At 32.1% G+C, this 20,878-nt stretch overlaps 1 protein-coding gene across 1 annotated transcript in view; it reads left to right on the top strand.

Annotated features, from left to right (window-relative positions):
* Window positions 1-20,878, top strand: part of UFL1 (UFM1 specific ligase 1) — a 32,371-nt gene extending 11,493 nt beyond the window's left edge. Inside the window, exons 7-19 of the mRNA XM_054490847.2 lie at window positions 1,123-1,181; window positions 3,108-3,254; window positions 4,215-4,390; window positions 5,467-5,646; window positions 7,374-7,494; window positions 9,727-9,849; window positions 14,997-15,114; window positions 16,244-16,410; window positions 16,501-16,631; window positions 18,261-18,341; window positions 18,666-18,751; window positions 19,316-19,496; window positions 20,110-20,878. Coding sequence (XP_054346822.1) covers window positions 1,123-1,181; window positions 3,108-3,254; window positions 4,215-4,390; window positions 5,467-5,646; window positions 7,374-7,494; window positions 9,727-9,849; window positions 14,997-15,114; window positions 16,244-16,410; window positions 16,501-16,631; window positions 18,261-18,341; window positions 18,666-18,751; window positions 19,316-19,496; window positions 20,110-20,328 — 1,789 coding nt within the window. The 3' untranslated portion in view covers window positions 20,329-20,878. The remainder of the gene's footprint in view (window positions 1-1,122; window positions 1,182-3,107; window positions 3,255-4,214; window positions 4,391-5,466; window positions 5,647-7,373; window positions 7,495-9,726; window positions 9,850-14,996; window positions 15,115-16,243; window positions 16,411-16,500; window positions 16,632-18,260; window positions 18,342-18,665; window positions 18,752-19,315; window positions 19,497-20,109) is intronic.

Raw genomic sequence — 20,878 nt, forward strand, 5'->3', positions numbered from 1 at the left:
TGGCTTAAAAGGAATAGAAAAAAAATTGTAATCAGAATAAAAAGTCTAGATTCTTTTCTTGTATCCTTTAAAAAAAAAAACTATAGTTATTATAAATGAGATACAGTCATAGGAGTCCGCCCCAAAGAAATGAAAACATTCATCCATACAAAGTCAAAAACATAAATGTTCATAGGAGCATTATCCACAATAGCCACAAACTAGAAATAGTTCACCTGTCTGTCAACTGATGAGTATATAAACAAAATGTGGTATATTCATACTAGGGAATGCTGTTCATCAATAAGAAGGAATGAACTACTGATGCATGCTTCATCATGGATGAATCTCAAAAACACAGAAAGGAGACCACATATTAATTCTATTTATGTTAATGGCTAGAAAGGCAAATTTATAGAGGCAGAAAACAGATAGTTATCTAGATTTAGGAGTGGCAGCAGGAATTAACTGCAGATAGCTATCAAATAACTTTTTGGGTGATGAAAACATAAACTGGATTGTAGCAATGGTTGCACAACTCTATAAATGTATTAAGATCATTGAATTGTACACTTAAACGAGGGGTAGATTTCATGTAATTTAAATTATACCTTATAGCAATAAAACTGGTTAACAAAAGAAATGCATAGTCATTGCAGAAAATAGAAAATACTCAAAAGCAAAAAAAAAAAAAAAGATTTTAAATGGATCCCTCTCAGTCAGTCACCCTAATCTAGCCTCATATCATTCCAAACATTTTCAGTGCACATATGATCTCATTTGTCTTCGAAAATGGAATCATATGACATCCACTTGAATATTCCCAAGTAAGGAAAGAGCCTCCCAAACAGAAAAAAACATTGAAGAAAAACCTAAAGACCAAGGCAAATAGCTACATATCATGGAAATCTGAGAATTTAGTGGAATGGCAATGTAAACTGATCCTTGATTGCAAGTACAAATTGATTTCCCTGATATTTCAGTAGCAAAATTCCAATTAAGGATTTAAAATTTGGTGTAATTTTTGATTTCTTCTTTTAAATTAAACAGTATTTTTCTTAAATTCTAATTATCCTATTTTTTAAGTTCATTAATCTATAACACTATAATGAGTAAGAATTTTTTTTTTAACTTTCCATAAAGGCCTACAGCTGTGAATTCTTTGATTTCAAAATATGGATTTCAAGAGCAGCTTCTTTACTGTGAGTTTGGTTTAAATTATATTTACTTAATTAGCTGCTGAATAGACTATTAATATAAAACTTACTAACTTTAATGTTTTTTCCTCTTTTATTGTTAATGTAACTAAAATATTTCCTGGTTTAAAAAAGTTTCTTTTTATCAAGTTTTATATATGTACCTATCTGTTATACTCACCAAACGTTTAATATTGGTTAGCCCTAGAGGAGTATAATGAAAAAAAAGTAAGCCTTTATAATGAAAATATATGTCTCACACACTCTATTCTACATGTACATATAGAAATTTAAAATTGTAAGATTAAGAATAGTTTTTACTTTGTTTCTTAGGATTTTGCTACATTATCTAATATGAAAGTAAATTGTGTTTCACTAACAATTTTTACCAAAAGCTGATAGCAATAAAAGTATATTCTTATCATTCAAACAACATGTTAACTCGAAAATAATCTTTGTTCATTATCTATGTTGTTTGTGAAGCTGTTGGGAGGTTTTGAGGGTTTTTTTAATGCTTTGCTGAAATAATTTTTAAAAGTAATGATTTTGTCTTTCAACTCAGATTATCTGTGCAAATCTAAGAACGAAAATGAAAAATGGAAAAGAAATATCAAGTATTGAACTAAAAATTAATTTTCACTGTATTTTCAGAATATGAACTTTAAAATTTTTGTTTGACTGATTTAAAATTAACCTGACTTTGTTGGAATCTATATAATTAGGGGTTGGTGTAATTTCATTGTAATGTAAAGTTCTTCAAATAATAATTGGTAACTTCACAACTTTGGTCAGAATTTAGAATGGATTTACATTGTACAGTCATACTAAATTGAGGATCGTGTGTTGTAGTCTATTGAGAACTCTGGACTTTTTTGATGTATTCTAATTTACTCAGCATTGCAATTTTAAAATTCATGCACAAACTAATTTTTATTTCCGTTACAGACTAATTTTCATTAGCCTTTCTTTTTGCCAATCATCTTTTGAATGTGCTTGCTGATTCACTTAGAAATAGCTGCTTTCCATCTGCTTTTTCCTTTTTAGAGGATTTTAATTTCTAAAACAAAATGTTTAGTTAAATGTTATGGTTTAAATAAAAATATAAATTTGCTATTAATGGCAGCATCTTCCACTTCGTGGTGGTGGTGATGGTAGTGATATTTAGTTAATATTTATTACTGAGTCTTTATTATATGCCAGCTACTGTTGCAAGCAATTTACTTGAATACAACAATTCTATGAGATGATATTGTTATTATCCCCATTTCACAGATATGGAAATGGAGAAATAAGGAAAATGACTTGTCTAGTGTTTCATAGCTAGTAGGTGGCAGAGTTGAGGTTTAGACTTAGTCTGACTCCAACATTGATCCTCTTAACCAAGGCATTACACTTCTCTTATAGGTAGGGCTGAAATGTCTTACTTCAGTGTAAACAGTGGAAATGGAATAACTCTTTAAAATGCTTATAGTTGTATTTCACACTACTGATTCTATTATAGTCTGGGTGTCTTGATTTTTTTAGATATTAAAAAATGGAACTTGTTAACACTAATAATTGCATATTTCCTGTTCTTGAAGTGTTTTATCATCTGTTTTTTGTAAATCATGAGACAGATAATGGCATGCTATGTTTTCACCAAAATTACTCAAACTAAAAATTTCAGTGTTAATATTAACTAGCTTGAGTTACAAGTTCAACACCTTTAGCTAGTTGCCAAAATGCAAAATTTCCCTGAATTTATGTTTTGAATATTCTCATAAATGGCAGGGAAATTTTGTCTAAAATATACTACCTTTATTTATGCTATTTCAACTTCAGATTGGTTTTTTAAAGGTTAAGAATAAGTAAATTATGAAATAATAAAGTATTTTACTTTTTAAGATGTATACCTGCTCTGATTTATTTGTATTCATGTGGGTTTGTTTTAAGCTGTGCTTGAGGAACTTGTTAATAGCGGACGCTTACGAGGCACTGTGGTTGGTGGGAGACAGGATAAAGCTGTGTTTGTCCCTGACATCTACTCCAGGACACAGAGTACTTGGGTGGATTCCTTTTTCAGGCAGAATGGCTATCTAGGTAACTTTCTTATTTCTTTAAAACTCAAATTTCTTTTTAACACTAAACTCATTCTTTAAAAGTATTATACTAACCCTAGAGTCCTCCTTTGATCTGTGGGTTATATTAAAAATAATAATAAATAAAAATTAAAAAATGGGAACCCTAGAGTCTACATATACTGTCCTCTATGATCAGAAGATTATAATGGTTGCCTTTGAGTGTAAAAGCAGTCACACTACGAGTTTCTGTGGGTCTTGGAACTGAGTTTAGTTCTATAGTTACTGAACAATTATAATGTAAAAAGGCTAAAAGCTGGTACTAATTGCTGCCAGTCTTCCAGTTACATTTATTAAGATGGTACTATAAACTTAAAAGTATTTTTTAATTCATAAAAGTAATTATTATATCTTACATTTTGCAAAGTTGCCCAGTTTTTCAGATATATCATCTTAGAAATATTTTGTTGACTATCAGATTTACAATGTGTATTTTTATTAGTTACCTAATACTTCAGAAACATTGAAGTTATTCTAAATTCTGTGTCTGAAGTTCTACTGTCATTTGGATAAATTGGACTGAATTTAGTTATTAAAACAATTAGCAGATATATATAAGATATATATACACATATATATATATAGCTTACTTTGTTTGATCGGTTTTATAATCCAAGTCAAACTGCATAACAGATTACTTCCTCAGTATATAAATAATTTAAACGTATGGTAGAATACTGGGTTTTCCTTATGTTTTTTTGACTTCCTGAGATGTACTTTTCAGTTTCTTCAATTATAATCATGGATTAGAACTTTGTTATAACTGGTTTTCTTAAGCATGATTATTTGGGGTGGAGTTAGAGGAGTTAAGAAGGTAGACATCCCTAATAACTTTATTGGCTATAACTTTTAAGTCTTTATTTTTCACTTTTGTCTTACATGTAATTGACAATTCTAAGCCAACTTTGTGATGTATTTGTAGAATTTGATGCTTTGTCCAGACTTGGAATCCCAGATGCTGTAAGCTACATAAAGAAAAGATATAAGACTACACAACTCTTGTTTTTGAAAGCAGCTTGTGTTGGTCAAGGACTTGTGGATCAAGTGGAAGCATCAGTAGAAGAAGCCATCAGCTCTGGAACATGGGTTGATATTACAGTATGTTTTATCTTTTCCTCACTTTTCTTTAAACAATGACAACTAATATTTTACTAATATTTGACCATTTAGAAATTAGGATACATAAAGGTGGTCTTGGCTTTGGAGGCAAATTCTAATCATTGTTATAACAAAAATAATCTTTATGCTTAAAGTCTTTCGGGTGACCTTCTATATGTGGACAGTCAACATCCAGAATTCTATAAATCTCAGAACAAACAAGCAAACAACACTCCTGTTAATCCTGATAAAGAATTGATGAGACTTCTCACATCTTTTCCATGCATTCACAGCTGTACTGGCATCAGGCATTGTGTAGCATATGTTTATTCCTTATCCTTTAATCTCTGCTAATGTATTAACACAAGCTGCCTTGGCACTGATAGTGTTTACTTCAGTGTTCAATGTTGACCTGCCCTTCAGTATGCCAAAAAGATAAGTGTAGATAAAGATAAACAAACAAGGCCAATCCATTATTTTCTAGTCAGGCCCAGACCCTCTTTATAAAGCAGAAATTCTCTGTTTTGGATATGAAAGTCCCAAAGATTCCAGATTTAACTGTTTTTTTATTCATCTAACGAAACTACCTTCTGTGTGCGAGGCACCATTCTATTAATACTTGTTGGGGATATGGTAGCCAGACATGCTTGCTGTCTTTAGGAGGGCCACTTACATTAGGGAAAGATAGTTAAGGAAAACAGTAAGATAATTTCAGATAGGAAAAAGAGTTATGACAAAATACATTTTGAAGGTTATCAGGACATCCTGGTGGACTGTTTGTGACTTTGTGAGAAAAATGAACTATGTGTGCCTTGTAGGTTTCAGTGTTGTTTTGAACAATTGGAGATGTCTGTTAGGCATGCAAGTGGGGAAGGTAGGCAATAGAATATGTGATTTCAGAGCTCAGAGTGGTGATGAAACCAGAAATATAATTTGGAGGTTATCGGCATAAATATGGTTCCAAAAGCCACTGGACTTAGTGAGATCATCTAGAGAGAGCATATACGTATATAGCAAATGGTTTCACTGTATTATATTGCATTTATACTTTATTTTTATTTTGTTTGTAATTCTAGCCTCTGCTACCCACTTCTTTATCAGTTGAAGATGCTGCCATATTGCTTCAGCAGGTGATGAGGGCATTCAGCAAACAGGCCTCAGCTGTAGTCTTTAGCGATACTGTTGTAGTCAGTGAAAAATTTATAAATGACTGTACAGAACTGTTCCGTGAGCTGATGCACCAGAAAGCCGAAAAGGTATTCCAGATTTCCTTTTATCTGCTAATCTTAATAATATTTTCAATTTAGAATCATCTGATGTCTTTTGAAAAATGGGATAAGCGAAAGTGAACACTTGGTATCATTTATTATTTTCCTTTAATGTATCATTCCTTTTTATTTTGTCTCCCAGATTTGTTTTTTCTCTTATTCCCATCAAAACATCTGACTTAAAAGTTGTGAAACTGACTTTATAAATTAAAATAACGTAAAGGAAATTACACTTTTCAGTTAGGTTTCCTGAGGTTGGTCCAACTTTAAAACATCAAAATGCACAAAAAACAGTATCTGTAGATACGTACAAATATACAGTGTATTTGTCAACCAATACACAATATATTTACTCAATCTAGCAGAGCCTCAATAATTTTTCCTATTTGGCGTACACAGACAGGGTAAATTACTGAAGAAAGAAATTTTGTTACCATTTATTAGTTCCTCAGAGCAACTGCTATGAAAGTATTTTGAAATAGAGGTTCTGCCGGGTCTGTGTTAATGACTCTTTAGTTCATGTTTCTAGTTGGCAGCATCATCTCCTTGTAAAGCCTGCTCTCAAATAGGTAAAATAGGCCCATTTATTTTAAACTGTTAATAAATTCATGAGGGCTTATTAAATATGTAAATAGTTTATATTTAGCTGTTCTCCTTCTAAGCTCTTTAATAGTCTAAAAATGAGATAAACTTCTGCATTTAGCCTGATAAGCAGCAGAGAAGGTTAAAAAGTATACATGTTTGATGTCAGCAACCCTGACTTTAAAACGTGTATTATCTGTATGACTTTGGACAAATAGACCTCTAGTTTCCTTATCTTTAAAGAAAGGATCATGATACCTACTATGGAAAGAATAAATATAAATAAGGGATGTATGTAAAATGTCTGTTCCGTGTTAACTAGCAGTTAGTAAATGACTCTTAATTTTATTTGGGATTTTTTACTCAAGTAAAAATTTAACATGGTCATCACTTTTCTTCTTTCCTTGGGCTTCTCCCTCTAACCACAAAAATAAATTCCGAAAAAGGTGATTCTGTCACGTGAACTGTCAACATTTTAAGCATTTTTCTTTAGAAAAACAAAAAGGAAATAATATTATTTTTATCATAAATATATACTTTTGTCACTAGAGATTATGGGACCTTATGCCATCAGAAAGAACCAGTATCCGAACTTGGAAATACTTCATGGTTGTTATCATAAACTTTTTGAAAGCAGAAATTATCAAGAATGAGTCCAGAGGGGGGGAAAAAAGATTATATGACTGAGTATGCAACTCACATATGGTAATTTGGGTGGGGTAGGGGATGGAGGTTTATTATCTTTAATAATCTCAAGTATCCAGGTGGCATTGGAATTGGGAGTCTCAAAAAGCGAAGGAGCATGGGGCATCAATTAAGATGTGGTAAAACCAGCCAGTAACAGCTGGAGAGGATTGCATCTGATTGCAGCTGTGTAATCAGTTGTTAAGTGACAAGATAGGATTTCTCATTAGTTAATAATGGGTACAAAAAAAGTCAAGAGCAGCAAGGGAAGAGACCTATTTTGGGCAAGGAGAAACATTTGCCTTAGAGTGACAGCTCTGAAACAAAGCTCTATAGTTCTTCTAAGCAACAAAACCAAACACGAATAATTAGTGAGTATATAAACAACTTTTATGCTTTTGGAAATGCTATGTGTTTTTCCTACCAAAAAAAAGCATGTTTTATTTTAGGAAATGAAAAATAATCCTGTGCATTTAATCACCGAAGAAGATCTGAAACAAATATCCACTTTAGAAAGCGTTAGTACAAGCAAAAAGGATAAAAAAGATGAGCGAAGAAGGAAGGCAACAGGTAATAAATTGTTAACAAGGAATATTCAAAGATAAGTTTTGTATTTGTTGCAGTGAACTTTGCATTTATCACATTTATTATGCCCTTTGAAAGGCCTTTTGTTTATCGATTTACCTTTAAACAGCTAATATCAACCAAATACTTTGCTAATGTGTTAAATTTTATATATTAAAATGGAAATATTGGTGATTATGTTTTGTTTTCTTTTGTGAAAACTTAATTTTATCATCATGCTTATCTCTTGTTTTTCCCCATCCTCTGTCTGTGTTCCAGCCCAGTAGCCCTTTTTTGTTTTGTTTTGTTTTATTTTGATTCTTAAACTTGCTAGGGTCATATTCACCTCAAAGCTTTTACACCAACTGTTCCTTTTACCTGGAATGCCCTCTCCCAGACTTTAAGTAACTGGTTTATTCTTTTCATTCAGAGCTCGACTTTAAATGCCACTTCCTTAGAGAGGCCTCCTAACCCTTTGGAATAGTAGCCACAGTCACTCTCTGCCACCTCATTTTGTCAGTTTATTTGCATCACTTTATCACCATGATGTGTTTCATTGTTTGGGAACTGTGTTGATCTCATTTATTGTTGTACTCTTGCTACATACCCAAAGCACCACTTGATATATTTTAGGTGTCCTGTAAACATACTAATTAAATGAAAAAATTTCTCAATGAAATATTTTTACATTTCTTTTTCTAATCTAAAGTCACTAGAAATTATTCTAGGTATCACTGGTATGCTTGTAATTTGCAATGGAAAAGTAACATGTATTTCCATAGTTTTTATAGTAGGAACAGTGTTATTAGTGCTTTATCGGAACTGAAGAAATTCAATATTCAACATTTTTCATTAATAAATACACTTCTAATTCTTTGAGATAGTTTATTTCCTCTTCCAAAATCTTTTTCTGTAAAACCTTTCAATGGCATTATGAAATTTCTCTATTCTTCCAGGAAAATTAATAAATTAAATCACAGTAATATTCATAGCTATGGATATTTTATCATATATTTGAAGATATAGTTATAAATTTGCCTTACTCAATTGATGACATGTCAGATAACTAGTCTATTTAATATTTTATTTCTTATTAAAAGTTAAGGGTCATTTGATGTTTTGTTTTCAGTGATAATGCTATTGTATTATAATTGTTTAATTACAGTGTGTGGAATCATGTCAATCATGAATGTTCCCCCCCATAGGAAACTTGTTGTCAAATATAAAAAAGCATGTTCACTTTAGACTTATGTTTTTGAAAATAGAATTTTTTTTATTATAAAAGCAAGGGAAAAATAATAGAAGTTTAATTCTAAGATATGATGAAATCTAAGGCAAATCTATTTAGAATTTAGAAAAAGATCTTTAGTAATCTTTATTTTATTAAAAACACTAATCTTTTACTTATTTTGAAGTAATATAATATAGTTGTAATATGTTCAATGGTTTAAACCCATTATCAGTATTCCATTTTGTAGAGTAGATATTTTACATGTCAATATCAAAGAGCAGGGAAATGCTGAAGTAGTATTTTTTATTTTTATTTACAGTGTTTGCATTTGTTTCATAATTTGTTTTTTTAAGTGTATAGTCAATAGGTAATGATACTTTTATACTTAACCAATTAATATTCATGGTCAACATTTATGAAGCAGGTGTTATGTTTCAAGCATTTCTGTAAAGAATATATACATTAATGACACATGATCCTTGCTCTTCAGAAGTTTATAATCTGGTTGAGTAGCAGATGGGTCAGGATATCTCCTCTAAAAACAGGTAATAATCTTTCAACCAAGAAAGCAAAATAAGAATAATTAAATTTGTGAAGTCTTATAATAGAAGGTTATCGATGAGGCTGTGGTAACACAGATGAGCAAAGGAGGACACATTTCTTTTGGGGAAGGTAGAAGAGGAGGTGAAGGAATGGATTTTTGTTAAGAAAATATTGAGAGTTACAGAGAAGAGGTGACATTAGAGAAGGAGAAAGAGAATGCATTTAGAGCGGTCAGGCTATCTAAGGTAGATTGCTCAAAAGATTTCGTATTTTATTATTTATTTTTTATGTATTGGATTTACTAAACTTTTCATAGGGGAGCTCCAGATTTAAAAAGAGTAAAAGTTTCTTTATTTTGCCTTTATTTTTTCTGCTGTAAAGTTAAATACAACAATATAGTGTCATTATTTTATAAAAATGATTATTTAGTTAGGTAATGCTAACTAATGTCATTTTCCCACCAGAGGGCAGTGGAAGCATGAGAGGAGGAGGTGGGGGCAATGCCAGAGAGTACAAAATTAAAAAAATCAAGAAGAAAGGAAGAAAAGATGATGATAGTGATGATGAATCTCAATCATCCCACACTGGTAGGTAGCTTTTCTTTACTTTTCCTTGTTGTATGTGTGATATTTTTAACATATTTTCTTAAGATGTATATAATTAGGTATATATGCGAATACAGGAAGTCCTTATTTTGCAGTGTTTCAGTGACACAAATTTCAGTTACCACACTTTAGTTAAATGATATCAGTCCAGTAACACTATTTATCTTAAATATTAGATACAAAGATACTTTCGTATATTAACTGAGTATTGTATAAAGTAGCTCTTCAGTCCACAAATCAGTACATAAATAACAGATGCATATCATGATCTATGACAATCACACCACTTATTGTATAGTTTATCAATGATTGGTCACTGCACATTGGTTATTCCTTATGCACAAACAACAAAGCATGTAGCTGTATTGCCTAATTGTCTCCCACTGATAAACGCTATGATATTTTACAGAAATGGGTAATCAAAAAGAGAATTGGCCAACAAAGATAAAAGCGTAGCAAATAAATGAAAAGTGATAACACTGAAAATAAAATTGGAATCAAGCATAAATGTAGTTATAGAGGGAATGGCTGACTGTGGGAATGTTAACACTGCCATTGCTCAAGAAAATGAGGAAAGTGGTTATGACAAAAAGGATGAAAACATCTTAGAGGATGTAAAGTAGGCAAAAACTTCACAATTCTTGGAGATATTCCAAGACATTGAAAAGGCAAGGGATAAAACATTGGAAGCTGATTCAGAGTTAGAAAGTGGTATGACAATTTATAAAGCATAGGAAAGGTACTTGCTCCATACTGCAAGTTAATTGATAATAAGAAGAAAGCAAGCACTGTTCAGACTATTCCTGGTAAGTATTTTACACAGAAATAAAACACTTTCATTCTCCATGTTCTAATGTGTTAAAAATACGGCATATTAAATTATAAACATTAGTTTTATTTTTCATTTTCCTATACATTTATAACCAACAGTAAAAGCTTTTAATGTTTACCAAAAATTTTTAAAGGCCACAGAACAATTGTAATTTTTCCTATTGATTATTAAGAAAGCTTTGCATGGTTTCACCTTACCATGATCATTTTTATGGTCTTCCACTGCCATGCAAAACAAGTATTAGGGTATTTTTGAAAAGTAGACTTGCAAATTTAAATAGGAAACATTAATTTTATGTACATTTTACTTTCATAGTAACACCTAACTGGTTGGTTACTTATATCTAAGAGAGAGATTTAATTATACGCATCTTTCTTTTCCTAGACTTGTTAGCGCTTGGCCAAGAAAGTCTAAAAGAGACATCTTTTGTTTTTCTAATTAAAATTATGATATTTTTAATTTTTCTGTTTAAAAAAGGTAAACTTAATGAAAACATGATACTGCCCTCTTCCTTATCCCCAGCAAAATGAAAATTAAAAAAAAAAACTTTAAATGATAATAGATTGAGATTTATGTTTTTCCTCTTTCACAGAATTCATTACATACGGGCTATAGCTGGAAGATGTAGATATCAAGTGATGTGCCTGCAGCTATTAATGTTGTACTTGCTATTTGTAATAGTACAGTTGTTTAAGATTTGCCTTTAAAGTATTCTGAGATAGGTAGAAATAACTACTGTTCTTCATGTATGCAAAACAATGTTAATTAAAGGAAAAGTATCTTTATAGGAACTACTAGCTTTATCCTTATTTCAAATAGGCTTAAGACTATCCATTGTAAATTTTAATTTTTCACTGGTAAATGAATTTTCCTGTTTCCCAGGTGTACTAGGCATGTGGGTGAAGAGGCATTACAAAAAAACACTTCTCTAATATCTGTAATCTTAAATAATGGTCAAATGAGGCATGTGATATTCCTTTTGTGAATAGATTATTATTGAAAGGAGCTATAAAAGTAGTAAAACCATTCTACCTTTAAAAATATAATTTCAGTGCTTTTGAAAAAAATTTGTGTTGTAATCTTTGAAATAGAGGATGAAATTGGGTTCTCAGCTAAAATATAGGATCAACTCAGTATGAAAGATTACTAGAAGAAAATATAATTTAATAACTTGTAAAATGCATAAAGGAAGTAAACAGGGAAATCATAGATCATTTAATGTGAACATTAGGAATGGACAGCAGATCCCAGAAAATAATAGTACTGTCTGTCTACTCTACAGCTAGCATGTCAACTCCTTAGATTTTTATTTATAGTGAAAATTGATTTTTGAGCCATTTTATTTTTATTTGTAAAGTTTTTGCTTATAGAATCAATAACTTAATTAAGCTAGAAATAGTCACTTTTATACCTTTACAATTTCTAATGGAAATATTGTTAGCTTTTTTTTGTCTGCAACCCATGCTTTCCTAAGTAAATGGGTAGGCATGACATTTGCACAGTTAACTATTATTTTCATTACAGTAGCTGCATACAAATTTTCCTTACTATAGACTTATTTTTGTGAGAGCAAAAATAAATTATAGAATTCTGAGACTTTTTTTTAATCTATGCCTTTTCCAAAAGATAAATTTTAGCTTAAACAATTATTTGAATTGTGATTCACACGATTATACTTTCCAAAGATCTTATTTAAATTATAAGGATTATTTAATTTCTAATAAATTTATATTTTTATAAAGGAGGAAAAAGTGCCCAGTATTCCTTGTCCAACAAAGATAAATTATTCTTTCCTTAAAAATTTGTTTTGAAATACTTGTTTTGATTTCCAGCTGTTTGTATCATCCAGGTTTAACAAAGGGGAAAACTCTTTATTATTTTCTGATTGACTTGTAGAAAATAATCAGTTTTAAATGAAGTTAGAAAATGATCACATAAGAAATTTTACCACTTCATGATAAAAATCGTCAACAAACTAGGCATCAAAGGAACATACCTCAAAATAATAAGAGCTACTTAATGACAAACCCACAACCAGCATCATACTGAGTGGAGAAAAATTGATAGAGCCATTAAAAACTGGAACAAGGCAAAGGATGTCTGCTCTCACCACTCCTATTCAACATAGTACTAGAAATCCTAGCCAGAGCAGTCAGGCAAGAGAAAGAAATAAAAGCATCCATATTGGAAAAGAGGAAGTCAGATTATCTCTGTTCTCTGATGACATGATCATATACCTAGAAAGCCATAAAGACTCCTCCAAAGACTCCTGGTCTTGATAAACGACTTCAGTAAAATATCAGGATACAAAATCAGTATACAAAAATTAGTAGCATTTCTATACATCAGTGTCTTTCAAGCTGAGAACCAAATCAAGAACTCAGTCTTATTTTTAATAGCTACAAAAACAAAAACAAAAACAAAAAAACTTAAGAATACATTTTACCAAAGAAATGGAAGATCTCTATAAGGGTAACTACAAAACACTGGTGAAAGAAATCGTAGATGACACAAACAAATAGAAAGACACCCCAGGCTCATGGATTAGAAGAATCAATATTGTTAAAATGACCATACTCCCCACAGCAATCTACAGATTCAGTGCAATCTTTATCAGAAACAAACATCATTTTTCACAGAATTAGAAAAATACACTCCTAAAGTTGATATGGAACCAAAAGAGAGCCTGAATAGCCAAAGCATCCTAAGCAAAAAGAACAAATATGGAGGCATCATATTGTTTGACTTCAAATTATACTACAAGGCTATAGTAACCAAAACAACATGGTACTGCTAGAAAAATGGACACATAGATCACTGGAACAGAATACACAACCCAGAAATAAAGCCACATACCTACAACCAACTGATCTTGGACAGGGTCGACAAAAATAAACAATGGGGAAAGGACACCCTATTCAATAAATGGTGCTGGGAAGAACGAAACTGTATCCCATCTCGTCATACACAAAAATCAACTCAAGGTGGAGTAAATATTTAGAATGTAAGACATGAAACTGTATAAATCCTAGAAGAAAACCTAGGAAAAAATCTTCTGGACATTGGCCTAGGCAAAGAATTTATGATAAAAGTCCCAAAAGCAAATGCACCAAAACCAAAAATTGACACATAGGACTTAATTAAACTAAAAAGTTTCTGCACAGCAAAATAAATGATTACAACAGAGTAAACAGCCTTCAGAATGGGAGAAAATATTTGCAAATTATGCTTCTGACAAAGGACTAATATCTAGAGTCTATGAAGAACTCAACAAGAAAAAGCCCCATTGAAAACTGAGCAAAGGACACGAACAGATACTTCTCAAAAGAAGAAATACAAGCAGCCAACGAACACATGAATAAATGCTCAACATCACTAATCAGATAAATGCAAACTAAAACCACAATATATCATCATACACCAGTCAGAATTGGTTACTAAAAAGTCAAAAAACAACAGATGTTAGTGTTGATATGGGGAAAAGGGAATGGTTATACACAGTTGGAGAGAATGTAAATTAGTTCAACCTCTATGGAAAACAGTATGGAGATTTCTCAAAGAACTAAAATTAGAACTACTATTTGACCCAGCAGTCCCACTGCTGGGTTTCTACCCAAAGGAAATGAAATTATTATATTGAAGAGACACGTACACTCTTATGTTCATTGAGGCACTATTCACGATAGCAAAGTCATAGAACCAGCGTAAGTGTCCACCAATGATTGACTGGATTAAGAAAATGTGGTATATACCAGGGAATACAATGTAGCCATTAAAAACAGTGAAATCCTGTCCTTTGCAGCAACGTGGTTGGAACTTGAGGCCATTACTCTAAGTGAGCTAACTCAGAAACAAAACAAAATACCACATGTTCTCACTTATAAATGGGAGCTAAACAATGGGCACACATGGAAAATAATAGAAGAACTCCAAAAGGAGGGAAGTTGTAGGGGGTATGTGGGCAGGGCAAGGGTTAAAAAAGTTACCTAACAGGTACAATGTTCACTGTTTGGTTAATGGGTACAGTAGTATCCCAGTCCCTGCCAGTATGTCTTGTATTCATGTAACAAGCATGTATACGAAGCCCCTGAATATAAAATAAAATATTTTTTAAAAAGAGGTTTTATTATATATCCTAATTTCAAAATTGTTTTTACTAGTTGTTGCTATTTGACATTAACAATTGAGTGATGAATGAATTATTGTCTTACTAAATATATTAATGGAACCCTATTTGCTATTTGGTTGCATGTTTTTTATTTATTTATTTATTTGCCATTGCTCATGTCCGATATAGGAAAGAAGAAGCCAGAGATCAGTTTTATGTTCCAGGATGAGATTGAAGATTTTTTAAGAAAACACATACAAGATGCCCCTGAGGAGTTTATTTCAGAACTTGCTGAGTACTTAATAAAGCAAGTATAAAATGTATTTTTTCTGTTTTATGATAGAAATTCAATGGGTTATTAAATAAGATTTTTTCCAAAATCATAGAAAGAAAATGTATTAGATATTTTCATTTCAAACTTGGAATTTAACCTAGCCACCAAATTCCAGATTTTATTTGCCTACAGCGGCAGTTTAATTCAACAAATATTTATTAAGTTCTTTGGGCATAGCAGTATGAGAAATAAAAGGCAGGAGCGAGAAAGTGTCCTCACTCACCGATCTTACAGTCATAGGTCTTGGTTGGGGAGAAAAAGACCGGCATTAACCACTGGCTGGTCTCTGCTATAGCACGAAAAATAACATTCAAAAGGAAGAAAAGATAATTTTCTATTTTAATTTGGCAGAAAGTAAACAGTGTTTAAGGAGAATATAGAGTAACAAATTCACTTCAAAAAGAATAAATTTAGGCACTCCTACCTTGTGAATGGCTAAGGGTATTTTTATATAAAAATGAAGAAAATTATGTATAACTTGACCATTAGTAACTAACTAACCTGGTCATCCCTCAAGTTAGTTTCACTGTGTACGCTTCCATAAATACCATCCAGGAGAGCAGTGTATCTAACTTTGATTTTAGAAATATAACTTCTGTGGTGATAATTTTTTAATATAAATATTCTTTGTGCATAAAAGTATTACAAAATTACAGTTTTCACATGTAAAAAAATGAAATAGTTACTACTAATCATTTTGCACTGCTTTTTAGGCATGAAAAGGTTTTTTTAAAATGTATTTTAATATTTTAGAAATTGAGAATTTTAAGTTGTAATTCCTGAAGATGAAGAACAGATTTATAGTCTACTATTCTCCAAATTAATTTTAAAAAGCAATTTTGAATTATGGGTTTTTTTTTATTCTTGGTGTCTTAATTGCAGTAACTTTGAATACTTTAAAATAGAGAAAATTAATCTATTTCTGTTTTAATTCCTAGGGTTGTGGAACAAATTGTTAGTGAACTTGTCTCCAAATTAATTTTATTTGTATAAAAAATAGAGATCTCTATTCTTAAGCCTTATTTCCATAGAAACAAAATTCCTTATCTATATACTCAGTACATTTTAATAAACTAAATATATTTATTTATCTTATGCACAGACCTCTTAATAAAACTTATCTCGAGGTGGTACGTTCAGTATTCATGTCTTCAACAACTTCTGCTTCTGGGACGGGCAGAAAACGCACAATCAAGGACTTGCAAGAAGAAGTTTCAAACCTGTACAATAACATTAGGTTATTTGAAAAAGGGATGAAGTTTTTTGCAGGTATACTTAATCTTTGTTAATCTTATTTTTTCATTGATTTTCATAATTTGGAGAATAAATTAGTTTTAATAAAGGTCCTTTATTTTCCAGATGACACACAGGCTGCTCTTACCAAACACTTGCTGAAGTCAGTGTGTACTGATATCACTAACCTCATTTTCAACTTCTTAGCTTCGGATTTAATGATGGCAGTAGATGATCCTGCAGCCATTACAAGTGAAGTATGTTAATGATCTCCTTACCACTATTGATGTGTTCTGTTTTGCATTTATACACATTTTATTTTATCTTATTTGGAGTAAAGAGGAAAATAAAATACAGTGAAAGAGGTTTGAGGAAAAAATCTAAAAGTTTTTTACTCAATTTCAGTATAATATATATACAGTTGCTAGCAGGATTGGTAGTATAACTAGTCTATTAAAAGTAATGATGCTTAATTACTTTAGAATAAACAGTTTTTTCCTAATTATTATGTCACATTCCCTCTTCCTAATGACTGGCAAATCCCATAACATTCTGACCCGTTTCCATAACTTTGAAGTTATTTTCCTTTAAGGACATCTCATTTCAATATGTAGACTAATTCCAATTAATTTTTAAAAACTCTAATCTCAAACTAAATTCAAAAGCTCATCTCTTCCGTTCTTGCGATGTAATGTAGAGAATGGCTCCCAGTTGCCTAGAGGAAGAAAGGTGCGATCTGTCCCAAGATGACAACCCCTCCTTCTCCTCCTCTTTCTTCTCTGTTCCCCTCCCACCTCTACCTCCTCTTCCTCTTTCTCCTCCTCTTTCCTATTATTCTTCTTTCTCACCTCTCTAGGTCCACTTCGAGTTGGAGATTTAGGAAAAATGAGGGAGGAAAAAGTGTCTTGATGTGACTGACTACATGTCACTGCTTTGATCAAGGTCAAACCAAATCAGTCTGATGTTTGTGGTCTTTGGTGATGTAGTTAGTCATTGCCTCATAGGCGATATAAGTTGTTTCCTTGGAATGTTGTTTGGTTTCATGTGATTTCTCACAGTAAGGACCATCCCTCAAACAGAGGAACAGTTATTTCTTCCTCCTACCCCAGCAAGGTGCTGGCCCCCTTCCCTTCTTCTGCTTGAGAAGCAAATCCCTAATTGTCTGGACAGTTTCATGTCTCCTGCCCTTATACCCACCTCTGCTGTGGAAAATACAGATCTTGTTCCATGCCCTTTAAGGGCCACAGAAGGATTGGTGTGGGATTGGGGCAGGGAGGCTAGACAGGAGCAACTAGCCCCTAATCTTCCCAGACATTATACACTTCAGGGCCTGGTGTCAAGCCATTCTAGCAAGTCTGCGCCAAAATTTTATGCCACAAGAAACTAAAAGACTCTGATCAAGAATACCATAAAACTTCAGTGGACACTTACATGTAGAGAGTGGTGCTGAAAAGATTCCTCATACCATAGAGCATAACAAGCATCCAGCCATGAACAAGAGCTCAGTCTCCCATCTCATAGGCATCCTTGATCTTTATGAGTGGGGCCCTTCACAGCAGGCACTGGGTAGAGAAAAACACCCTCTTCCTACTCCAATGGAAGAATTAGCCTCTTAACCCAAATATTCTGCTTCTCACAAGGTCAATGACTCTCTCTAGTCTTTCTCTTACATTGATGGAGCAGGTGGGAGGAGCAGGGCTGTATCTAGCCTGTTTGGCTGATTGGCTATTGACTCTAATAATGTTTTTGTCTCTAATTTGAGATCTAAAATTCAAGAATATGATAAATTCCACTCAGCAACTTGTTACAGTATTTTTTTCACTTTATCTTATATCCATTGCATGTCAAAAGCACAGTACTGAATGAATTTTTATTTACCCCTACAGATAAGAAAAAAAATTTTAAGTAAATTATCAGAAGAAACCAAAGTAGCTCTTACAAAACTCCATAACTCTCTGAATGAAAAGGTAAGTAAAGTTTTATTCTATTTATATGTCAGGGCTAGCAGTTTGTTACAAAGATCTTTGAGTAGATTTTTTATCAGAGTAATTGTAAATCCAATCTAAAACTAGTATTTTGCACTCAGCTGTCTCTTTGATATGTGAAGAGAAGACCAAGCTGCTTGCATTTTACCATTTTTTAGTTCTATATCACAATTTCTAACTTACTGAGAAAGTGACCCTTTTAAAAATTGTATTTGGGGTGTAAAATTACAAAACAGTTGTTAAATGGCTATACTTCCTTATGCAGTTATATATAAAAGTAAATTATGGTATTCAATGCCTTTTCAGAGCATAGAAGACTTTATTTCTTCTCTGGATTCTGCAGCAGAAGCTTGTGATATTATGGTGAAAAGGGGAGACAAAAAAAGGGAAAGGTAACATTAAATTAATCTGTATTTGGCATGTTCTTAAATGTGGAACCTTTCATATCTGAAATTTGAATTTGACTGCCTGACTCTTACATAGAGAATATGTACCTAATGTGTCTAATATATCTAAATGGCTGTAGACATTCAAGAATATTCGAAGTCTTAAAATAGTTAGATATTTCTCTCTGACCCTCTGGATCAAGTAGCAGAGTTTCTTTATCCTATAGTTCATCAAGCCCAGGAACTTTTTATTAGCTTGGGGACTTTCCTTACAGGAAACCTTATCTAAATCAGTGCAAATTTGTTTGACCTCCAGCAACTCAAAACAAAAAACATACTTTGAGTATTCCCACTCTATAGCTTTTTCTTTAATTTTGTAGCACACTAATCTATCCATGCCATTTAGGTTTTATGTGTGTATATACCATATTGAAAAGTTAACTTAAATTTTTATGGAATTAGATAAACTAGAGAAGCTAAAAATTAACAGAAAGAGATGAATTGAAATTGGTGAGAACTTCTTAAATTATGATAATGAATTTGTGTGTGTTTTTTTTTTTTTTTTTTTAGACAGATACTGTTCCAACATCGACAAGCACTGGCTGAACAGCTAAAGGTCACAGAAGACCCTGCTCTTATTCTGCACCTCACATCAGTCCTGTTGTTTCAGTTTTCAACCCACAGCATGCTCCATGCACCTGGAAGATGTGTCCCACAGATCATTGCTTTTCTTAATAGTAAAATTCCAGAGGTATTACATTTTCAATACACTTGAAACTTTCAAAGTTTTAGATTCTGAATATTTTGAGTGGATTGAGATGAATTACTGTCAGCACTCGGGTATAAAATATATTAACATCAAAGCCCATTTCCAATAATGTGAACAGTGGATTAGGAGATTAATTTTTTAAAATTGAGCTTTTTAAAAAAGCTCAAGAATCTTTCAAGGATGTTCTGAATTTGGAAATTAAGCTTTCAGAAAAGATACAATAATGTCAAATCTCCCATTTCAGCTTCTTTAGGTTTAACTTATCCATCAAGGACCCATTCAAAAGTCTTGTCCTATCCCTTTTAGCTAAAAAAACCCCTCAGCTAAAAGGGAACTTCCCTATCCCTTTGACTGTATCTTTGGTGATAGAACCAGGCAAAGTCAACTTATGGTAAAGTGATTTGCATTCATGTTTTATCTCTTCTAAATTGTACTCTCCTTGAGAGCAGAAACTGTTAGATTAGACTTGCTACTTACATGGCCAGTTTTTTGTAAAGATGAGGACCTTCAATGTGTATTAGTTGAAGAAATTCTACTTTATCTGTTCCACAAAAAGTTAAATTGTGTTGATTAACTTTTCTTTCCCTTTTCACAGGATCAGCATGCTCTTTTGGTAAAGTATCAAGGTCTGGTTGTAAAGCAGCTAGTCAGTCAAAGTAAGAAGACTGGGCAGGGAGATTATCCCTTGAATAATGAATTAGACAAAGAACAAGAAGATGTTGCCAGTACTACTCGTAAAGAGCTTCAAGAACTTTCTTCATCCATTAAAGACCTTGTTTTCAAATCTAGGAAATCATCTGTGACAGAAGAGTAATGATCTTAATTTACATTTGTCATATAGTAAGCATTTTCCCCCAAGGTTGAAGGTGAGTGGTCACAAAAAAGTAGTCACTATACAACTCCCCTCTCCCCGCAAAAACCACCTCATACACACACAATTCAGTTAAAACAGTAGTGTTGTATTAAATGTAAATCTTAAAAAGATGTGAATTTTTGTAAATTGGGTTCTTCATGGAAGTTTTTTTCCACCTTATTTTCACACAAATACTGTATGAAATTTTTCACATAAACATTATTTTCACATAATTTTAAAAATTACATATTTCAGGTTTGTTCTCTTTCCAAGTGTTGAATGAAAAACAAATTTTCTGATCCGTTTATCCCTGGGGAAGGATTCATTTGTTGCGAGTGCCAGTATGCTTAAATGTATACTTTATATACATTTAAGCAGAAATTTAAAATGTGGTCTTTTTTTTTTTTTTAAAGAAACACTTCAGTGTCAGAAATGAAAATAAATCATGTATTTTATTTTTAAATAGAAAGCACTTCAAAACTAAAATACAGAAATTTACAAAAAAGAAAAA

The sequence above is a fragment of the Pongo pygmaeus genome, chromosome 5 (genome assembly GCF_028885625.2).
Source record: "Pongo pygmaeus isolate AG05252 chromosome 5, NHGRI_mPonPyg2-v2.0_pri, whole genome shotgun sequence".
NCBI classification, from domain to species: domain Eukaryota; kingdom Metazoa; phylum Chordata; class Mammalia; order Primates; family Hominidae; genus Pongo; species Pongo pygmaeus.